The 22,061-nt window shown below is 45.4% G+C and overlaps 1 protein-coding gene across 1 annotated transcript; it reads left to right on the top strand.

The window, feature by feature from the left end:
• Positions 1-7,898: 7,898 nt before the first annotated feature.
• ap1m1 (adaptor related protein complex 1 subunit mu 1) lies at positions 7,899-21,830 on the top strand. Its single transcript, XM_027018895.2, has 12 exons — positions 7,899-8,135; positions 9,680-9,836; positions 10,232-10,299; positions 10,465-10,595; positions 10,860-11,007; positions 12,076-12,202; positions 13,224-13,366; positions 13,606-13,677; positions 13,924-14,082; positions 14,315-14,440; positions 19,227-19,302; positions 20,222-21,830. The coding sequence occupies exons 1-12, from the start codon at positions 8,094-8,096 to the stop codon at positions 20,242-20,244; spliced, it is 1,272 nt and encodes a 423-aa protein (XP_026874696.1). The 5' UTR covers positions 7,899-8,093; the 3' UTR covers positions 20,245-21,830.
• The last annotated feature ends 231 nt before the right edge of the window (positions 21,831-22,061 follow it).

Raw genomic sequence — 22,061 nt, 5'->3', positions numbered from 1 at the left:
CAGCCACACAACTCTCAACCCAGCTATTCAATTTGATTCCCAGTGTGGAGAGAGTATCCTAAGGTGTTCTGCAGCTCTGGTACAGACCTTCTCTTCTAGCTGTATGCATACAAGGCATCACAGCCAAAGGAAGTGATCTGAACATAAGATGACAGACCTTAAGTACACAAAGAGTCAGTAAATCATATGTGATTATAAATAGTGACTGGATGTGTATAATTAATAATCTGTGCTCAACATTTAACGCATACTACTAGTTCAAAGTGCTTATCATTACATTGTGACTAACAATTGTCAACCATCCACAACCGAGGTAAAATGCAGTGGCTATGAACAAGATCAACATTGGTAACTACCACAGGATTCTGTTACTCTTGTATACAATAGCAATAATAGCTTGAAGTATTGCGTAATACAGTGGTGCTTGAAGGTTTGTGATCTCTGTTTGTGCCATGATGCACTTCCACAAACATGTGTTGTAGAGATCAGATTTTGTTAGCTCCCTGTCCTTTAAATAAAACAGGGTGCCCACTCACACCTGATCTTCATATCATTGATTGACAACACCTGACTCAAATTTCATCTTCAAATGATCTGCTAATCCTAAAGTTTCATATACTTTTGCCACTAACAGAAAGTATGTAATATTGGATCATTTTCCTCAATGAATAAATGACAGCCTAATATTTTTGTCTCATTTGTTTGATTTGGTTTTCTACATTACTTTTAGGATTTATGTGATGACCTGATGAAGTTTTAGGTGAAATTTATGCAGAAACATAGAAACTTCTAAAGGGTTCTGTGTTGAGGTAAAGTTCCCCTTAGCACCAATCCTTACAACTCACCAGTGTCATAAAGTCTAATGCACGTACCTGTGGGGATTCATATAGAGTGAGATGCAACCTTTGAGGGAGAAACTCTTCTGGAGATGAGGACCGATGGCCTACCTGGCTGAGGGAGAATTCAGAGTGAGTCAGTAACAACAGAGAGTTATAATGTCAAGTAACTGGTCATGTCTATGCTGGCAATAGAATACATAATAGACATAACTAAACCTGAGATGTTATATAACTATTACTGTTATTGTATAGTACCACAGTACAGTAAATGCTATTGTCTGTTACCCATACCCTAGAGTGGTATACTCCAATTAGTTATAGGGAGGAGCCTAAGGGTATAACCAGTTAGGCTGGAAGGACTCTCGCTGACTGAAGCTGGTGGAGAAAACCAGCAGGAGACAATGCCTAGCCAGATCTTTTGAACTACTTCCACAGAAACTTTTGCACCTGTTTTGTATAATGTTTAACACTACTGAAATAAAAAACTCCATCTTGCAATTGGAATTCTGCTGGGGGTTCTCACATTTCTTTGGGTTTGGGTTCCCACATTTCTTCATGCCTGATCAACACACACCCGACCACGCGACAGGTTCACCACTGTATCTGTCCATGTTTTTTGTCTCCTAACATATCTAACATATCTTGCAGAACGCTTCGTGGGCTTGATTGAGTTCACAATCACCGCAAACTGTACCAGTGTGCCAGAATTGTGTGTGTGTGTGTGTGTGTGGTTAAAAATAGTGTGGCTACACTTCATATTGAGAAGCCTAACACTCATATCCAACACTAACATTCACGGGCTTCTACACCCATTGATCTGCTGGATTGGTGATATTGGGCTCCCCGTGCTTTCTGATGGTCCAGGAGCAGTGACTCAGTGTAATTGTTCCAACGTTCACCACAGCCAGCGTAGCCAGAGAACCGTGCCGCCTGCCATGAGCTGCCCCGCCGTGCCATGAGGCTGTCGGAGAGCCGTCTGTTGTGGTGCGACTACAATGTAAGTGTGGATGCCTGTGGGCCACGCGTGGTCTTCCATGCTGGTGTACTGAGGGGCATGAAAGTAAGGGGCGTATGGAAATACTCGCCGTTCAGATTATTTATTAATTATTTATTCATTCATTCATTATTCCTGACTGTGAAGGACCTTAGCCAATAATTTGTAGCCAACAATTTGTGATCAATAATGGAGTCATTATACAATTCCCACAATACTAACATTATAAGACAAAAGTTCTGAGTAAACTAACTGCAAAAATCAACATGACATTTTTCTCAAGAGAGAATGAACATTTAGTTATATGTTTATTAACACAGAAAAAAAAGGCTTTGTGACTGATTCATAATTTGTTTTTGCTTAAATTTGTTCTTCTAGAACACCGTTTATGACGGGTGGTGTGAGCCTGTCTCACCGAGCAGCCTTGTTCATCCCAAAGAAGCGTGACTGGTGAGCAGTCCAGTGTCGGGGGGCTCAGACCCTTTTCCTTAGAACAACTTGTGTTCTTTCCTGTTTAAATAGCTCTGACAAACTCTGGGATGATTATTCCGTAGCCAAATAAAATTCTGACCAATACAAATCCAACATAATTTTACAGCAAAGAAATACATGTTTACAAATGTTATCAGAATTATGAAAACTCTAAATGCCCATTAATAACCCACATCAGCTACAGCCATCTTTAGCCTCCCTTTACGCATTGATTAGGGGCTCTGCCCACATTTACACCTGCTTTCCTATTAAGGTAATCACCATAAATTTCCTTATGCCATCATTCCCAGTGAGGCCTTGTCGTTCACTCTGGTCGAGTATTTCTAACACAGCACATTTTCTGTTTCCTGACTTTTGCCAGGTGACTCTCTGTGGTTTGACATTTTGTATTTCAGATATTTCTCTCCCTTTTTGTCATTTTTTGACACAGACTGTTTCGGGTATTTCAAATATGAATTGAGTTTTCAATAAAAAAAAAAAATTAAAAAAATTCCACTTTTACATTGAAATCTCAACTCCTGGGATTCTGCTGATTTAACTTTTTTTTTTGGAAAAACATTTTATGATTATAACATAAATGTTTAAGATTCCTGCAGGTGATGTTTCCTCCAAGAAAGGTGCAACTGAACAACACAAGTTCCATGACGCCCCTGTCTCAAACAATGACGTGACCATGCGGTGCTCCACCAGTGCACCATGGTGTCGGGTGTTGCTGTTATCAGACGTGGTTCACGTCTCTCTTTCCCTTTCCCTTATCTTGGATGTTACCCGCCAGGGCCTTATGAAAGGCGGTGAGGGGTAGACGAGGTTGCGCCACCGGCAGCTGCAATGAGCTCCATAATAAAATTGATGGATGATAATCAATTATGTTGAAAAGGAAGGTCAGTCTCACTTGTTCCACTAAGCAGCGCCCCGCGCACTTTGTGGGTTCCAGAGGCCCCGTCTTCCTTGTGTTATAGTCGGTTCTTTAAATAGAAGCGCGAAAGCTGACTGGTGTGAAAATGAGATGATGAGTAGCAAAATGAAAGTTTGATGGCTTACCCAATTCCAAAATGACCCCCCCCCCCCCACACACACACAAAAAGGTAATCAATTCTAAGGTAGAGAGAACAAAATCTCTCAAAAACTATACAATATATTGCCTGTGTGTGTGTGTGTGTGTGTGTGTGTGTGTGTGTGTGTGTGTGTGTGTGTGTGTGTGTGAGACAGAGTTTGAGAGGAATTTCATTATGCCCTGACTACAACGCAATGCAGTAATGGGTTGTGAGGCAACGGCTTGTGGAATCTGGCCACCAAAACAGCTGCTAGTACCCTGTTAGAAAAGTAAAAAGATGTCAGTCACTGTAGGTTGCTAATCTTGTAATTCAGATAAATGAATTTATCTGTGCGTCTGTGAAAAAAAAAAAAGGTTTTATTTGGACTTGTGTGCCCTCTGCAGAGGGTGCGGGTGACCCGGGGGCCACTGAGTTGATGCTCTGGGGAAAAAGATGCAGAGAGAACTGCCAAAGTCATACCGTGGGCCTCAAAACAAGGGGAGAGGTTGGGGGGGGGGGGGGGGGGGGGGGGGGGGGGGGTTAGAGACAGATAGAGAGAGATAGAGAGAGAGATAGAGATAGAGAGAGAGATAGAGACAGAGAATGGGGGAGAGAAATGGAGAAAGAGAACAAGAGAGCGAGAGAGGGTGGTGGTGGGAGAGATTATATGGCTTTTTGGCCTTGAGAAAGGTCACACTTGACAAGCTCGATGGCGAATGAGTTAGCAGACATTGTTCTCAGTTCATTTTAGTTTCTTAGCGATGGGATAGGTTTTGCACGGCAAGTAAGTAACAGTGGGCGTCAAGCTCAGCGTCCAGAACAGCTGAGGGAAGCAGAGAACGCGGACCTTTGTAGTGTGTGGACGACGATGATAGCACACACCCACACAGTGTAGTGTGTGGCTGATAACTATAGAACACACACCCACATGCTGTAGACTTGCTGTTTTTAATTTTGTTATTTTTACTGAGTTATGTAATGTTCAGAAAATATTATGATTTAGTTTCAAAATAAGCCACATGACATTTGGCAGCTGTTTCTGTGGAATACTGGCTTTCACTCGCAAACCCACTACGTAAAATAAATAGCTTTCACCATTTAATTTGTTTCCCACCCTGTTATATATAAAGAATGTACGTTATGTATACACTGTTTCCATATATTGTTTTTTCCACACCTACAGAAGTAAAAAAATTGACTAGGTATGAACTTCAGACTCAGTAGTCTATTCTAACCCTTCGGAGAAGCAGTTATGAAAAAGTGGACACAATAAAATAAGACATACTTCATTAATAAAAATAACGAAAGAAAGAAAAAAAACCCACCAGTAATCATATAGACTACAGTGCATTTTCTTGGTTACTATAGGACACGTTTCTTTTCAAGTGGAACCAATTAAATTGTTCATTAGTAGCTGCAGGGACTCGTTATTGTGTACGTGCCTACGTGCTCCTTCCTTTCCAGTGACATTTTGAAGGGTTCTGAATGTGAGTTTGTTAGAAACATGACCAGAAATCTTTTTTTGATTTTGTCTAAGGGGGCGGGCCGAAGGTGGCCCGACCCTTCTCAGCTTTGTGAAGAAGTGAAATGTCAATGTCTGTAAATGGTTAGCCAGCTAACTTCCTGTGGTGACTGCAAGCGAGACAGACGTGGCGTACCTACTTGAAAAGCGTTATAAAGCCTATACTTCAGTAAAAATCTCACAATAAGTTCAGCAGTCATCCAATGCCATCTACAAACCGTAGCCAAAAATGAAAACGTTATGTGTGTAGTTTCTGTATCATTATCCAAGAGCGGTCTAACTGCTCACCTAACAACTAGACTGCGGCATACGCACTTTTGTGTTCACAGTTTGAGGACCGTTGACCTGTATTATGGAATACAAACAATAATTTAAGGGTCACACGTAATTTTGATCTTTTTTGGGTTGGGGGGGGGGGGGGGGGGGGCTACATACACTGCATGCCGCTGTTCAGAGTAGAGTCACAATTGGCAGCAAAGAGGGAGCGAGAGGTGAGTGAAAGTTGAGAGAGACTTCATTACTGCTCGACTCTAGAGTAAAGCAAAACTGACAAAGCAGCAGTAATGGCTCAGAGAATAGCTCAGCTTAGAGAACTCAGAACGAAGCTGCTTGAAAGCAAGCACAGACGACAAGCTCCAGGCGAAGGATAACTGGCAATCCACTGCTCGACGGCAGGTACCTTTGGGTGTAAATAGGGTAGAAAAGACGAGAGGTCAACTGAGGAACATGTGCTCGTGATGATCAATCAAAGGGAGATGGGGAACGAGGCAGTTGAGGGGTGTGTGTGTGGGTGTGTGTGTGTGTGTGTGGGGGAGTGGGCGTGTCAGCTCAAAATTGACCTCAAAAGTCCTGTGTTCTAGTTTAGATACACCTCTTCATGAAAAACCCCTGAGGTGTGAAACACAAGTGCACTCTGTTTGGACCCACCTGGCCAATATCTCACATGATGTTGTGTATTTACATATCAGTGGTGATAATGTAACCAAATCATAATTGTATGCCAAATGAAGGCCGTTGCAGTGTAGCCTCTCTATTTAAAGACTGCGTTTAGATTGTAGAGATCATTTCCAGGACTGAGTAGGGACTATAGAAAAAGAATGAGGTGCCTGACATTTGGTCCCTTTGGTTACACAATTTAAGAAAAAAAAAAAAAACTCTGCTGATTGCTGCACTGTGACAATTGAGAAATTCCAACCCACGCAGCTATTTCAGTAAGCCTGGTTTACGCCAATAGTGTCAACATTTTAGGGCATGACTATCTATAACCATCAAGAGATTGAGTCTAGCTAAAGTTCCACATTAACATCAGGCATGTTGTTCTGTTGTGGGCTGTGACCGGGTGAGCTAATATGGTTTGTTGGTCAATTTAGTGACGAACAAGGAAAGCTAATTGGCATTTCAAGGTAAAAATAAAGCCCAGTAAAGCTTGTGCTCCAAAATCTGGCTCTGACGGCCGAGCTGTAACTCGCGCTGAATGATGGCACACAGACCAGATGGACACAAACACGCAGAAACCAGAGGAGCCCGTACACGTGTCTCTGCACGGGGCCAGAAGGAGAGTAACCCTAACTGGCTTCCCAAGATGTGTTTGTCTGTCCATGTGTAAATACATTTAAACCTACATGTCTGCGACTTAGAGGCCGTTTCTAATTAGCAAAGTTAGCAGAGACAAAGTTGGATTACAAAGACAGAAGTTAATTTAAGCCTAAATGTAATGTCAGCCAAAACATGACAAAGCCTCCTAGTCCCTTTGCTGATTATGTGGTGAATATACCACCTTCCAAGGGTCGGAGATGGTAGGCTAGTAATTATATATGGCCCAAGAAACACAAATCTGGCTTTTCTTTTCTAATTAGGTTCCTCTTGTTCTGTGTATATATACAGAGTGTGTCCTATAAACTGACATTTATTTAGCCAGACATTCACCCTGTCCGATGTAAAACTGATAATTATCGTGTCGCGTAAAGCTTACAGGTTTTTACCCTTAACAGTCAGAAAGCTGAAGCCCCGCCCCCACGCTGCGTCGCTGCTTTCTCAGCCTCTTTATTTTGCATTGCATCCATATAAATGGTTCTTCTGAGCGCGTTCCCTTATCTGTGGGGCTGACCTGAAATGTATACTGTAATGGTTGCACATGTGCATCAATATACTTTTAGAACAAGATAACACTATTACAGCGTTCATGCAAAACAAACTTTGAATACACAATTGATAGCTAGACATCATAAAAATGTAAATATTGTTTATTGAGAAATGCTAAACTCAACAGTTGCTGCTAAGTTTATTCAGTTTTTACAATCCACGGCCTTTACCAAACATTTGAGTGTAAACTAATAGTTCCGTTTTCACAGAAGAACAAAAACCTCATTCAGCACCAATAAATGAATTTTATCTGGTGGCTCAATAAATGAGTTATTTGCTCTGGTGTGCTTGCATTGCTCTGATTCTTCATCCACCATTATATTCTGCTCTGCGGGATGGGCGTAGCAGGCTATGAGTCTGCAACAGTGGGCTGTCAGTCTAGCATGCTCGCTGGAATATTACGTTCACGCCCAGACGGTTTCAGCTAGGACCAATTTGTTTTTTTTGTTTTTTTGTTTTTTTAGAGGAATTATATCATATTTCTGTTGCATTTTTAAAATAATTACTGAATATGTTCCCTGGTCTTTAAACCCAACTGTAAACTGTCTAGGCTAACTACTGAAAATAAATCAAAGGTAAACATCAAGTGACATCTAGTGCCAGGAATGATAACTGCAAACGTCTACAGTGGCATAAAGTATTCTATCAGTGACAGCACTCCAGAAGAGTTATTATTTTATTGATTATGATTCTTTTTTAATTCCGAAGAGATTTGAAAGCCTGATGCAGACTTTATACATACAATCCCCAAATTGTATTAACGAATTATGGTAGCCTAGTTTAATTACAACACCACGAAGATCAAACGTACGGAAAAGTAATTTCTAATGAAGTGCATCTTCCAGGCCCGTAGGTGGCGCTATAGAATTGTTGCCAGCATCATGAAAACCGGTTGATCAAAAATCTCTACATATCTTATTTTCGAGGTTTCTCAACATCCTCCACCGATGTTATTTGTTCGTTAGCATTTCTTTCTTTCTTTTCTTTGTTTTGAATAACGCAGAAGTGACAGTTGGATAGTTAAAATATACAGCTGTCGCTTCGCCCAGAAGCGCTCGGAAACATCAGAAATGTCTGCAAGCGCTGTTTATGTCTTAGATCTGAAAGGCAAGGTAAGATAACGGGAGTTACCGGGGCCGCTACACCTCCCAGCTAGCCTAGCGTTAGCCGTTTCTGCGTGTATTTTGTCTTGTTGTGCTTTTTCCATGACCAGTAGACTGTTTTTATTAATTTTATCTTACACAGATAAACAAAACAGCAATGGCGAATCTGCCTATATTTAGTTAGCTAACCTAACGCTATCTTAGCTAACGTCGCTGCCCAGTCATCGCAGTTCTGTAGCTAGCTGTGCTATCTTGCTAGCGAAACTGTTGACTACACTCGCTTTAGCAGCTCATTTTCCCCCTCTCTAACCGTGAAATTATTCACTGTACACGAATGAATGATTAACGATGAGCGATTATGTCGCGCCGTTTATAATCTGGGTCTTCTTGGCTTGAAGTGCTTTTTGGTTACGGGCGGCGCAAAAAGTCAGCAGCGTTTCAGATGTAAATAAAGGTTAACTACCTTGTGGAAATGCTTCAAAGTGTTCTGTGGCAGGCAGGTGGTAGAAACTGGGTGATAGCAAATATTTGACTCCCTGAAATATGCATACAGCCTGACCAATAATTCACGTAATGAATTAATTAAAGATGACCTATAAAGGTTGGTAAGATATAATAACAGCAGTGGTTGTATTATTTATAGTAGAATTGCCTAACACAGTGCTCACTCTGTGGACTAGATGTCTTGAAATACATGGCATCAAGAGATGTGCTAGATTAGGGAACACAGAGACATATGTAGTCAAGTCATGGTACTGTAATGTTGTATTGTCCAAGTTTTTTTTTCCATGAGTAGAAAACTGCTGTGGTTTATCAGATACAGACTAAGCCTGAGTGAATCACAGCCTCAGAGTGCGTTTTCTCCGTTGAAAATGGTATTCTTTAAGTTTTCTTTGACCATTGTCTAGAAAACGTTACTCTTTTTAAACAGAACAGATGTAATGTCTCCTGGCCTTGAGCTGTGTTTTGTTTCATTGTTGAATTGCTTGCACTGCCTACTTCTGACGTGAAATGTCATGCTCTTCTGCTTTTTTCTAGTTTGAACCCTCCTTCCCTCAATATTTACTTCCTAATCTCTATATTTTTCTTTCATCTCAGAACCTCCCACAGAAAGCTTTTAAATATTTTGATACTGCTTCAGTTTTTCAGGTTTATTAGACATGGCGTTTAAACTATATTTATATAGCTACTTTAATCAGACTCCACTTTGTGGTTTGCGCTGTCATAGGTCACTGTGGTTTCCTCTGTGTGATTTAAATAAAGCACCATGCTCTCCTAACCCAAAAGGTCCAAGGCCAGGATTGTTGCTCCAGCTCAAACTGTTGTAATTGTAACTGTAATAACTGAGAAAGAAGTATGCACCCCATGATAGCTACTGCTGGTCCTGAAAGCCTTTTTGGTAATTGCATTTATGCTCAGGATTGTTCTCACTATTTGATATAAGGGTTTAATCTTCCTGCAGATGCACAGGCTTTCTTTTTATGCTGTTTACCTTATGCTCTGCATGTGTGTGTGCGCGCATGCGTGCATGTTTGTGTGCGTGTACGTGACAGGTCCTGATCTGCCGCAACTACCGCGGCGATGTGGACATGTCCGAGATCGAGCACTTCATGACCCTGCTGATGGATAAGGAGGAGGAGGGCACGTTGTCGCCCATCCTGGCCCACGGAGCAGTGCGCTTCATGTGGATCAAGCACAACAACCTTTACCGTATCCTTTCTGCTCCGCCCTCCACCACTGCTCTCCCGCCCCTGTATTGCGCTCTTAAACCTCTCTGTGCCATCGGCGCTGGAACGTAAGAGCAGATCTAGGATCAGTTTTCTGCCCTTTTTGCTCCATGCCTCGTATCTTTATGATCTCAGAACTGCACCATGTCCTTAGACTCTAATGTGTTCATAATGTAACTGTACACTACACTATACTTTCTCTTTAGTGGTGAGGAGTGACCAGCAGAAATAGACTCCCTGTTTGTGTTGTCTTGCTGTATTGTTTTCAGATCTTGCTTTAAATCTGTGGTGGAGCATTAAAGACGCTCGCAGAGTGTTTGCGCTTCCATTGTGCACACGGCGGCTGCCATGTCATTCCCTTAACACCCTGGCCACCAGTTGTTGCTACGTCTAAGAAAAATGCTTGCGTCTCTTTGGTTTTCTCCTTCCTGTATAAAATTGTGCAGGTATGTTGCCGCAAAAACAGACACCTTCGTGTGAAAGCAGATTCTGTTAAATATTCATCGCTTCACCAACCTCCAGGCTCGCGAGTCTCCTGGCGGCTCGAGCGCTAGCTAGTTATAAACACGAAGCATTTACCAATGTGGACGTGTCGTCCTCCTTTTTGACAGGTGTTCTCGGAGTACTTTAAGGAGCTGGAGGAGGAGAGCATCAGAGATAACTTTGTCATCATCTATGAACTGCTGGATGAACTCATGGACTTTGGCTACCCACAGACAACAGACAGCAAGATCCTACAGGAGTGAGTATCGGTTTTTCTGTGTCTCTGCGGAGCGTGATCGTTAATTAGCTGGGGTATTAAGCACTGTGTTCTTTAACACGCCCTGCTGATTGCTTAATGACTATTTCCTTTAACCTTTTGCTAAGTCAGCGAGTTTAGTGTGAGTTGACTTGGGTGTAGACAGTTTTGAACCTTGCAGCTATTTTGTGGTCTGTGCGTGCGTGCGTGCGTGTGTGTGTGTGTGTGCGTGCCTGTGTGTGTGTGTGTGTGTGTGTGTGAGTTCAGATATATCACGCAAGAGGGACACAAGTTGGATACGGGTGCTCCACGTCCTCCTGCCACAGTGACCAATGCCGTGTCGTGGAGGTCAGAGGGCATTAAGTACAGGAAGAACGAGGTTTTCCTGGACGTCATCGAGTCCGTCAATCTCCTGGTAAGAGCGATTTAGTCTATTGTTCTGTTTCCACATGCAGTGTAAAAAAAGCCAGAAATCCCTCACAAGAGCCCCCAACAAAAGACAAAAGTTTTGATGGGGAGGTGTTTGCTACTGTGGAACACTCCCTACACTCACAGCTGCCTTCTGCTTTGAACCACAGAGCAGAGGAGTCTGACGGCACTTTCTTGTTATTTTCATTAAATGTGACCGTTCTGTGCTTTCATCCTGGGGTTCCCTCTAGCAGATAAAAATCCAACAGAATGTAATGCACTGTATCAGTGTAGATTCACTCCAGTCATTGGCTTTGTTTCACTTTGGCACTATGTCGTGATGTCAGGGGCCAGATTTGAGGGGAAAGTCCACGTTTCTGTCTACACTCACCTCACCTGAAATTATGTTTCATAAAAACCATTGGGAGTTAGAGATTGTAGCTCATCTGTTGCCATGCACCGTTTGTTCTAGCCATCCTGCACCCCTCTTGCAATGCAGCAGCACCTGAGAAACTCATACCAGCTTATCCCACAGTACCAGTACCATGCCAGTTCAACTCCCACTACCACCAGGCTATACCATATCAACCCATCACCCACTTCCATGGTTCTACCATGCCAATTTATCACACACTAACAGGGCCCTATCATGCCAACCCACCATACACCAACAGGGCTCTACCATTCCAACTCATCACTCAGTACCAGGGCCCTACCATATCAGCTCAACACCCACTAGCACAAACCTGCCATGCCAGTTCAACACTCACTACCAGACTGTACCATGCCAACGCATCACCACCAGCCAAATAACATCTGGTCATGTGGTCAGAAACTGTACAGTGCTGAAGTTGGATACGGGGGTGGGGGGGGTGGCTGATTATCTGTTATCTGAAGATTGTAGCTATAAGCTCAGCATACCTAATAAAGCTGGTCAGTGAGTGAAGGTACAGCATGGCCTTTGTAATCAAAGTGTCTGGTGAGCATAGACATTGCATGTCTGATCATTGTGTGTGTTGTGTTACTCCCGGCCCGAGAGCTCAACGCTGTTCTGTCCACACACTGCCCTCTGCAGGTGAGCGCCAACGGTAACGTCCTGCGCAGTGAGATTGTGGGCTCCATCAAGATGCGCGTGTTCCTGTCAGGCATGCCCGAGCTCCGGCTTGGCCTCAACGACAAGGTCCTGTTTGAGAATACCGGACGTGAGTTTGCCTGGGTGCTCGCCCAGAGCTGTGTGTGTGTGTGTGTGTGTGTGTGTGTGTGTGTGTGTGTGTGTGTGTGTGTGTGTGTGTGTGTGTGTGTGTGTGTGTGTGTGTGTGTGTGTGTGTGTGTGTGTGTGTGTGTGGACATGAGTGAGCTGATCTGGAATCAGATATGCTATGATTTTTATTTATACTTAAATTACGTTTAAATTTCATTTTCATTTTTATTTCAATAAACACACATAAAGTTCCACCGTGTTCTGGAAATTGGATTTAAAACCAACCAGACAGACACAGCAACTAGATGCCAGCTCAGCTCAGCACTGCCCTCTGAAGAACCTTGAAAAATAAAGGCTAATAAAGTATGTGGAGATTGTGTGAGCTGTAGAGTGTTTGTGGTCAGTTGCGTGCGAGCCGTTGAGTGTTTGTGGTCGGTAGCGTGCGAGCCGTTGAGTGTTTGTGGTTGGTAGCGTGCGAGCCGTTGAGTGTTTGTGGTCGGTTGCGCGCGAGCCGTTGAGTGTTTGTGGTTGGTTGTGTGCATGCGAGCCGTTGAGTGTTTGTGGTCAGTTGCATGTGAGCCGTTGAGTGTTTGTAGTCGGTTGAGTGTTTGTGGTCGGTTGCGTGCGAGCCGGTGAGTGTTTGTGGTCGGTTGCGTGCGAGCCGGTGAGTGTTTGTGGTCGGTTGCGTGCGAGCCGGTGAGTGTTTGTGGTCGGTTGCGTGCGAGCCGGTGAGTGTTTGTGGTCGGTTGCGTGCGAGCCGGTGAGTGTTTGTGGTCGGTTGCGTGCGAGCCGTTGAGTGTTTGTGGTCGGTTGCGTGCGAGCCGTTGAGTGTTTGTGGTCGGTTGCGTGCGAGCCGTTGAGTGTTTGTGGTCGGTTGCGTGCGAGCCGTAGAGTGTTTGTGGTCGGTTGCGTGCGAGCCGTTGAATGTTTGTGGTCGGTTGCGTGCGAGCCGTTGAGTGTTTGTGGTCGGTTGCGTGTTACGTTTGTGTGCGAGCTGTAGAGTGTTTGTCGCTCGTCCTCAGGAGGGAAGAGCAAGTCTGTGGAGTTGGAGGATGTGAAGTTCCACCAGTGTGTACGTCTGTCGCGCTTCGAGAATGACCGCACCATCTCCTTCATTCCACCAGACGGAGAGTTTGAGCTCATGTCTTACCGCCTCAACACACACGTGTGTATCGCTGTTTACTAGACACACACACACACACACACACACACACACACACACACCAACAACAACAATGACAGTGCCACTGTCCTTTATAAGTACATACTTATTATTTGTGTTGTTCTGTGCATACACTTGTGCAGCAATGTTACTCAACACACACACACACACACACACACACACACACACACACACACACACACACACACACACAGAGTGCTAAAGTTTGCTGTGCTTTGCAGGTAAAGCCACTGATCTGGATCGAGTCTGTGATTGAGAAGCATTCACACAGCAGAATTGAGTACATGATAAAGGTGACGACCTCTGCGCCCCCTTTCAGAAATACCTCGCCGCTTGGCGCTGCAGTCCACGGTCTGATGCTAGTTCGACATTATCCGTGCCTTTATGTCGTGCTGCATAAACAGCCTTTCAAAATGCATTCAGCTTGATTTTAAAATGAAACGGGCATTTCTTGTGGCTGCCCGAGGCGCTCCCCTGGGTTCACTGAGAGGGAAGCGGGTGTCGGGTGTACGCTAATCTCCCCTCTCTTCCGCTCTCAGGCCAAGTCGCAATTCAAACGGCGCTCCACTGCCAACAACGTGGAGATCCACATCCCCGTGCCCACGGACGCAGACTCGCCCAAGTTCAAGACCACCGTGGGCAGCGTCAAGTGGGTGCCCGAGAACAGCGAGATCGTCTGGTCCATCAAGTCTTTCCCAGTGAGTGTGTGCACACACTCTCTCTCCCCTCACATACAATGCCCACAGAGAGGGTTGGGTAATGGAGAGAATCTAGTGTGAACTGTAGAGCCGTTGGTCATATTCAGGTGCAATTCTGAATGAATTGCTTCTCTCACTCTTTGTCTCCGCCCCCACCCCTTCTCTCACTCTTTGTCTCCGCCCCCACCCCTTCTCTCACTCTTTGTCTCCGCCCCCACCCCTTCTCTCTCAGGGGGGTAAGGAGTATCTGATGAGAGCCCATTTTGGCCTGCCCAGTGTAGAAGCAGAAGATAAAGAGGGAAAACCACCAATCAGTGTTAAGTTTGAGATCCCCTACTTTACCACCTCTGGAATACAGGTGCGTGTGCGTGTGTACATGCTTCTGCATGTAGGAATTCTTGTGCATGCAAGTGTGTACATATGCTTCTTTCATTCTGTTATTAATTACTATTCTCATCAAGAACCTTGGCAATGTGGTTGTTAATATGTAATTAAATGTGCAGCTCTTTTCTTTCTAAATAATAATTTCTAAATGAAAATAAATAATCATTCAACCAGCACCTGAAAAATGAGCTGTTCCATCTACCGCCATTAGATGGCAGTGTAAACCAGCTGCTTAAGGGTACACCCTTTGTACTAGGGTGGGCTGATCTGAGTGGGCTTGAATGTCCAAATCTGATGCATTTATATGGCCAGTTCTGAAAATACTAGCATCATCATTTAAAATTGCTTAAGCGGTCACTCGACATGCACAGTCGTACTGAAATCTAATAATAAAAAAAAGGAGTAGCCCGCCCATGTATCAAATAATTTATAGCATAGATATGCCATAATCGTAAGAATGACTGTTTAGTTTACTGTTTACTTTAGTTTAGTGCTGTTTAATTTGTGTGTATGGTGCATTGTGGTGACATGTCTATTGTGTCTGTGGCGTAGACTGTGGCCCAGAGGTCTTGCAGCAGTGTACTGGGGCTTCTGAGAGAGAGAGAGAGAGAGAGAGAGTGCGTGCACGCGTTCGAAAACCTCTTAGCGGTGCAGTGTCCGTACAGGTGCTCAGACTCAAAGCCCTCCCACATCCATGTTCACTGCTTCCAGGTGAAGTCACTGTCTTGCTCAACAAAGCCAGAGGAGCAGGTGTGAGGTCGGCCTCCTGACCAGTGTGACCCTAGAGGCTCTGAGGGGGAGCGCTCACACCTGGGAGGAAGAGCGAGGAGTGGGGAGGGGATGGGCGGGAGACCCGCGAAGGAGTAACGCATGGCACGGTTTCAGCTGAGGTCTTTTGTAATCACCATACAGGCATGTGCGAGTGTGAGCGTGCGAGTGTGTGCGCGCGTAAGTGTGTTTGAGCATGTGTGAGCGCACGTGTGAACACGTGAGGTGAGATGCTGAGTGATAGGTGGTTGTGAGTGTACTGTGATCATACAGCTTTTAGTGGCAGGTTACAGCTACTGACACACACACAAGTGTCTGGATGGACAAATACACACATACATGTATATAAATACATATATGTATATACATACCTGTGTGTGTGTGTGTGTGTGTGTGTGTGTGTGTGTGTGTGTGTGTGTGTGTGTGCGTACATATATATATATGTACATATATATATATATATATATATATATATATATATATGTACGCACACACACACACACACACACACACACACACCACTCCTCTCTCCACATAGTAAGAGAAGGGCTGGTGGTAGAGAATAGAGGGTAGAAGGACATGGTCATAAGCATAATTTTCTTAAAATCCCTCCGTTTAAATCCTTGCAATAAAAAAAAAAAGTATGATTGTGTGTGTGTGAGTGCGTGTGGGGCTGTAACTGGCTGAACTCTGTTTGCCCTGACTTGCTCCAAACAGTTCTGTAGGATGGGTGCAATGTAACCATCCAGTCTGCCTGCGCTGTTCCAACAATACGATTAGTTCTGATTTGATATGATTTTGAACGCGAGTGAATGAATTGGGGAAGTGCAGGAGATTTCCTCTCTTTTGTGGACGAACTTGTATTAAACATCCCACACGGAACTCAAAGTGGCTAAACCTCTCATTTAACTCGATTTCACCCCTTCCCCCACCCCAACACACCCCAATGAGACGAATTATGAGGGAAAAACTCAGTCATTTGTCAAATCTAATTAAGCAGCTAACTTATGTGAGATTTCCTCTTCCTAATTTTTCCATTTTTCCAATTTTCCATTTATTGCTGTTTTTTCCCTCTAAAGCCTCACAGCTGCTTTTTGCGATGATCAAATTTTCATTTTAACCTTTTTTTTGTTTGTTTCAACGACCAACAGCACTGGGGCAGTAAGAGCTTGGCCCACCCTCCCTCACACCAGCACCGTAATGGCTCCTGTGGAGGGGTTCTGTGGGCTTGTCCACAGACCACCTTTATTAGGGGGCGGGGTGTTTACTGGCCCCTCCCCCCACGCGGCTCTGAAAGGCCTCAGCTCTGACAGCAGCGCAGGGTCGGCAAGGTCGCCGTGGCAGCTGTCTCCCGGGTGAACTTGCTGACTGTTGTTGTGTTCCCGTGAGAGTGAAATGGGATGAAAAAAAAAAAAAAAACAAAAAACCCTCAGGGATGCTTTGATAACCCTTCCAACTCTGGTTCTCTCCCTCTCCCTCTCTCTCTCTCTCTCTCTCTCTCTCTCTTTCGTCCTGGAGGTGTCATCCCCCTGGCCTGCCTCTCGGTCCCACTCTTCTTGGCCTTGAAGTGGCAGGCGATGGCGGGCGTCCCTGTAGTTGCCGCGGGCCCCGCCCGAGGCCTGGCTCACAGGCGGGCGGCTCGGTCTGCCCGAGGGAGACGTGCTGGCGCTGGGGCCTGACCTGTCCGTTTACTGGTGCTCTCGTCTGGCCCACGAATAGACAGACACTCTCACACGCCCACACACACCCACTCATTCGCGTGGTGTCTTGTGGATGGCCGTGGTATGTTTGTTTTTTCGGTTCGCCAGGCTGGCTGTATTTAGTGGCGTTTCTGTGGCTGTGGGAGTCCAGCTTCAGAGCTTGACGGGTGGCATTTTTTCCAAAGCCCATAACGCGGACGCAGGGCATCCTGGCTCTCGAATTCGCCAGGCCGTTTTAAGAAATTGGCATCGGTTCTTTCTCCCAAAAAGCCGAGCCACTGATTGGTCTCGCTGGCCTGCACTGCGGTCGACGACAGTTTCTCACACGCTGAGATGTCACTCATAGCTGCTAATCGCTCTCAAGGCCAAAGACGAGGCCTGCCGTGGAGACCTGTAACTTTCCTGCAGTGACTAAAACATGATTATTAAACGGTGTCTTTTAAAGAGAAAATAGGGGGGGGCTTTGTTGTCCAGCTTGACAACAGAATCTCTAAGACATGATGGTTCTCCTTGCCTAACGTAAGACAGTTCCGCACCAGTTCCAATATCTCCTTACTACATTAATGGAGTTGCTTCTGTATGTACTGTAGATCTGTTCATGTAAGTGAACAGAAGGCTGAGGTTTTTAATTTTTAGCTTTGGCAAACTCGCTGTATAAAAGCTTGTGTACTTGTTAAGACACTGATGTACAGGCCATGTCGTTTGAATAGGCCTGAACAGAGATTGCTGAGTCAGCATCTATACTGATGTGAGGGACAGTGAGCTGGAGGTTTAAAAACATGGGCTATTGGCAACGTGTGTGTGTGTGTGTGTGTGTGTGTGTGTGTGTGTGTGTGTGTGTGTGTGTGTGTGTGTGTGTGTGTGTGTGTGTGCGCGCACGCACAACTAGACTGCATGTCTGTGACTTTTGGGACGGTGACAGTCTAGTGGTCTGTCTCCTGACTCTGAGCATGCTCTGTAGACCACAATGTCTACTAGCATACACCGCACTAATGAGAGACCTGTGCACAGTAAACACACACACAGACAGACTCGGAGCGAGCCAAAGACATGTTGAGCACTACACACAGGGGATCTGGGTTTGTCTTGTGGGGTGAGTCCTAGCAAGGAGAATGTAGCTGAAGCTCTCGGCTCTGCAGTACCTGATCATCCCCACACTGACCTGCCCCTACCTAACCTCATGGGAGCCAGGCCCGAATCCAGTGGGCCAACGACCTGGCCGGCCCGGCCCAAAAAAAGGCCTCGAAGAGAAAGCTGCACTTAGATATTTCCAGCTTTGTCTCATCGCCTTGCCAGTCCACGACCCAGCCCGACGGGATAGTCCCGAGGGCAGGCGGGGTATGTTTTAAATAGCACGCTGCACCCAAGGGTGGTGCTGCCCCGACCTACTTGGGCGCCCGTGCGCGCGGGGCCGACCCGAACACGCGCCAGCCGCCTCCACAGAGGTGGCCCTGGATTCTCCCCCAACTTTTGATTGGAAACAGTCCTGAGATGGGCTGTTTTTAAACTCCGTCACGTACCGAGAATGCGGAGCTTGTTCTCAGAAGGGCTTTGTTGCTATTTCGTCTGCACAGGAGCTATTTCCAACGCTGGTAGGACTGGGAGGTTTATGCCCGTCTGTAAAGGGCTCGGACTGCCCTACAGATGATGGGGCCTTTTAATGTCCGTGTGCCTGTACTTTGGGAGGATGCTGAAAACATCTCTCAAATGTGCCAGATGCCCTAAAAATGCGCGCCGGGGGGCACCAGCCCCCGGGGGCCGCTCTCTCTCCCTCGGCCCTCCCACGGCTCCACAGTGTGGCTGACACTCGTGTTTTTTCCGGGCGAGATTGTGCAAGCGCAGCGGTGATGCAACGCCAGGCTCTGAGGGCACGGTGTGTGGCTCAATCACTTGCTGTGGAGAAAAAGGTGCCATTTCCTCATTCTCACTTCTTCAAACGCTTCCTCCGTTCGGCTGTTTTCCCAGGCTCCGGTGCCAGCGAGTCTGTAGCACCCCCTCCCTCACTCACACCCTGCTACTGCCTCCATCGGTGTCTGTCAACTCAAAACATTCTGCTTTCTGAAATTTAGCCACTGTAATTTATTAATTGTTTTTCCCAGAAGGCTGCAATGATGCAAGTAATGGCTGTGAAGTCTTTTTTTTTTCTAAATTACTTTGATTTGCAAGCAGCTGCCACCAGTCTGACAACGGGCTGCGCGACTTCGTCTCCTCTGTGAAGAGGAGTGGACGGATGCCGCGGCGTAACGGTGTAACGTCGCGTCACATAATTGGTTTCCCTACTGTGCTCAACAGGTGCGCTACCTAAAGATCATCGAGAAGAGTGGGTACCAGGCGCTGCCATGGGTGCGCTACATCACCCAGAACGGAGGTAAGCACAGCCCTCCCTCACATGCCAGACGGGCCGGAGGCCCCCAGGCGTGCAGAGGCAAGCGTGGCCAGATCAGCTGCAAAGACAAACTCTTCCGTCCTCTGCATGCCTACATTATTTCGAATGACGTAGCAGATCGTGTGTAAATCGGCCCACCATGCTGCTGGATTGCACGAGGGTTGCCCCACACACGCATCCTGTCCCCGCACATGCCGGGTTTTCTCACACACAACTTTCTCTGCCTCTATATTTGTCATTGTTTTCAGAGTGTTGCAGGTGTTGGGCAACGATTAAGCAATTTGGTAAAAGTCAAATGAGAGATAGTTGAGATGAAATATTTCTGTGGAAAGAGGATGTTAGAGGGAGCTCTAATTCTGACCTCTTGTCGAGGTGCCATGGCCGGAGTCCTTAGGAAAGTGGAGTAAGACTGCACGTTCTGTACTTTCCCTGCTCCACACTTTTGCATAATGTTCCTCAGGTCAACTTTTTAAGTGACTTGTATTATTAATTATTCACATTTGATAAATGATATGTGGATTATCAAAATACATTCTGAACCCTCTAGCAGTGAATTATATATAATAAAGTATATTAACCTTTATTTTTATTAGATTGTATTATAGTCTTTATAATCTTCTGAGACTTCTGGCAGTATAGTTGTAGAGCAGATGCATCCTGTCTCCAAGTCATCTGTGTTCCACACTTCTCATATCCTGCATTTAAGCCACTATCATCAGGTTATCTCGCGTCTCCAAACCCAGTCTTATTTTGCATTGTGTTCTTGGATGGCCGGGGCGGAAAGCTCAGCTGTCGCAATTAACTTTTTAAACCACTCCCCACCCTAACAACCCCCCCCCCAAATTTCCTGCTCTTGGGAACAGTTTAATTAACCCTAGCTCATTTCCTTGTTTCTTTGCAGACTATCAGCTCCGGACTCAGTAGAACTTCAGCCGTCTCCTGTGGTGCGACCTGGCCTCGGTGTGGGCCTGGATCGCTCACATTTTTCTCTTTCTCTCTCCCTCTGTCTTTTTTTTTGCTCACTCACGCTCACTCACTCTTTCTCTTGCTCTTCCTATCTCTCTCTCTCTCTCTCTCTCTCTCTCTCTCTCTCTGTGCTGTTCTCTGGATCTGGACTAGTGATTTCTCTGCAGTGTTTGGAGGTGGAGGGGTTGCACATTCAGGTGCCAAATTCATAGTCAACTAGTTATTTTTAATCCTCTTTGTCCAACAAGGGACTTTTAAAGTATGTGCTCACTAGATTTATGCGTTCGCTAACTAAATGGCTGAAATCGCAGAAGGAAACGCAGCTGATTTCCACACATCTCATCTCCATTCCCCTCCGATGTGATGGTCATGCATTGTGTGCGTGTGAGTCCTGAACTACTTCCAGAAGTCCCTCAAACCTCAAACTCTGCAGCATCTCACGCCTGCTCCGGCACAGCCTGTCTTTCCAAGAGCTGTCAGTTCCTCTGTGTGCGTGCGTGAGACAGTCAGCAGTTACCGCGTGCGTCTCCGTTCACCGCTAGAGAGGCCGTCCTCAGCGCAAACTTGTCTGAGACGCGGCGAGGTTCTAGCCAGTCCCCTGTGCTGTTGCTGACAAACAGTACAAACAAGACACGGCACTCTCCTTACCAGCCTAAAGAGTGGTTAGGGCTCGTCAAAGTGGTTTGCATATTTCGTTTACATGTGTACGTGTACAGTGCTTTTGTACACATCTGTATATGTTTGTATCCACCTGCTTGGCACTACTCAGTGTGAACCTGGATTGTCTTGTCTACACATTTTAACTCTTCGTGTTATCTCGAGGATGCCGTCGAATCCAAAGGACCAGTACTTCCTGTAAAAGTCAATGTAATGTTACTCCACTAAGCCTTAGGAGTTGTAAGATTCATCATGGTTTCTCCAGTTACAGCTAATGTGCTTGCCAGCTGTTTGCACACCGACAGAAAATAAAACCAACCCACAAACAGGTCAATCTTCAAATAGCCTCTTTTTTTCTGATTGTATATTTGCATACGTCTGTGGTGGTTTTACTGTGTTTATTAGGTATTTTAAAAATTTTCTTTCAAGTATTTGTTTTGTTTTCAGTATTACTTGAAGGAGTAATGGCCTGAGGGTTTTGGTGTATGTTCTCATGTGCTGTGTTTCTGGCTAAGCTCGAAGATGCCATCAAATGTTCGACGGGAGCCTGTTCCCATCAGATGGAAAGTGCCATCGAAGCGCCGTTTCCCACACACTCCCTTACAGGCTACTGGCACGACTTGTATGTATGTATGTATGTATGTATGTATGTATGTATATGTCTCCATGGTGTCACGCACAACTGCGCTGAGAATTCGAGTTGCCCCCAGCATCCCTGATCCATGAGGGGAAAAACGGTTTAACAGCTACTGAGACCGCGCATGCCCTCTGTGCTCAGCGGTGAAACTGAAATGGGACGCATAAACGCATTTGCCTGAACTTCTCATGTCTCTCTGTAACTGGTGTCTGTAGACTTAAAGCAAAATAAAGATCCTGTTTTCACAATACACGCGACTCCCTTGTCCTAATACATGCCTCACAGGTGCTCTTATTCGGATAATGTTACAGTGATGAATGTAAAACACACCTTCGCTCTCAGGCGGTGAAGTGGATGTTCTGTGCATTTTTCACGCTGTCTGCAAGTGACCACATCTGTTTTTGTTCCTGGTGTGTTTACAGGCTCAAATTGCACATAAAAAAATTTGCAGACTGTCGGAACTACTTTCATGTTTAAGGAT

The sequence above is a fragment of the Electrophorus electricus genome, chromosome 7 (genome assembly GCF_013358815.1).
Source record: "Electrophorus electricus isolate fEleEle1 chromosome 7, fEleEle1.pri, whole genome shotgun sequence".
In the NCBI taxonomy this organism is placed as follows: Eukaryota; Metazoa; Chordata; class Actinopteri; order Gymnotiformes; family Gymnotidae; genus Electrophorus; species Electrophorus electricus.
This window is presented reverse-complemented; position numbering and strand designations above follow the sequence as displayed.

What these genes read in the sequence shown, in the direction of transcription:
- ap1m1 (XM_027018895.2), top strand. Translation starts at nt 8,094, where the DNA reads ATGTCTGCAAGCGCTGTTTATGTCTTAGATCTGAAAGGCAAG. An exon ending in GACAGCAAGATCCTACAGGA is followed by an intron (nt 10,596 to 10,859) that starts GTGAGTATCGGT and finishes GTGTGAGTTCAG; the next exon opens with ATATATCACGCAAGAGGGAC. An exon ending in GAATTGAGTACATGATAAAG is followed by an intron (nt 13,678 to 13,923) that starts GTGACGACCTCT and finishes TTCCGCTCTCAG; the next exon opens with GCCAAGTCGCAATTCAAACG.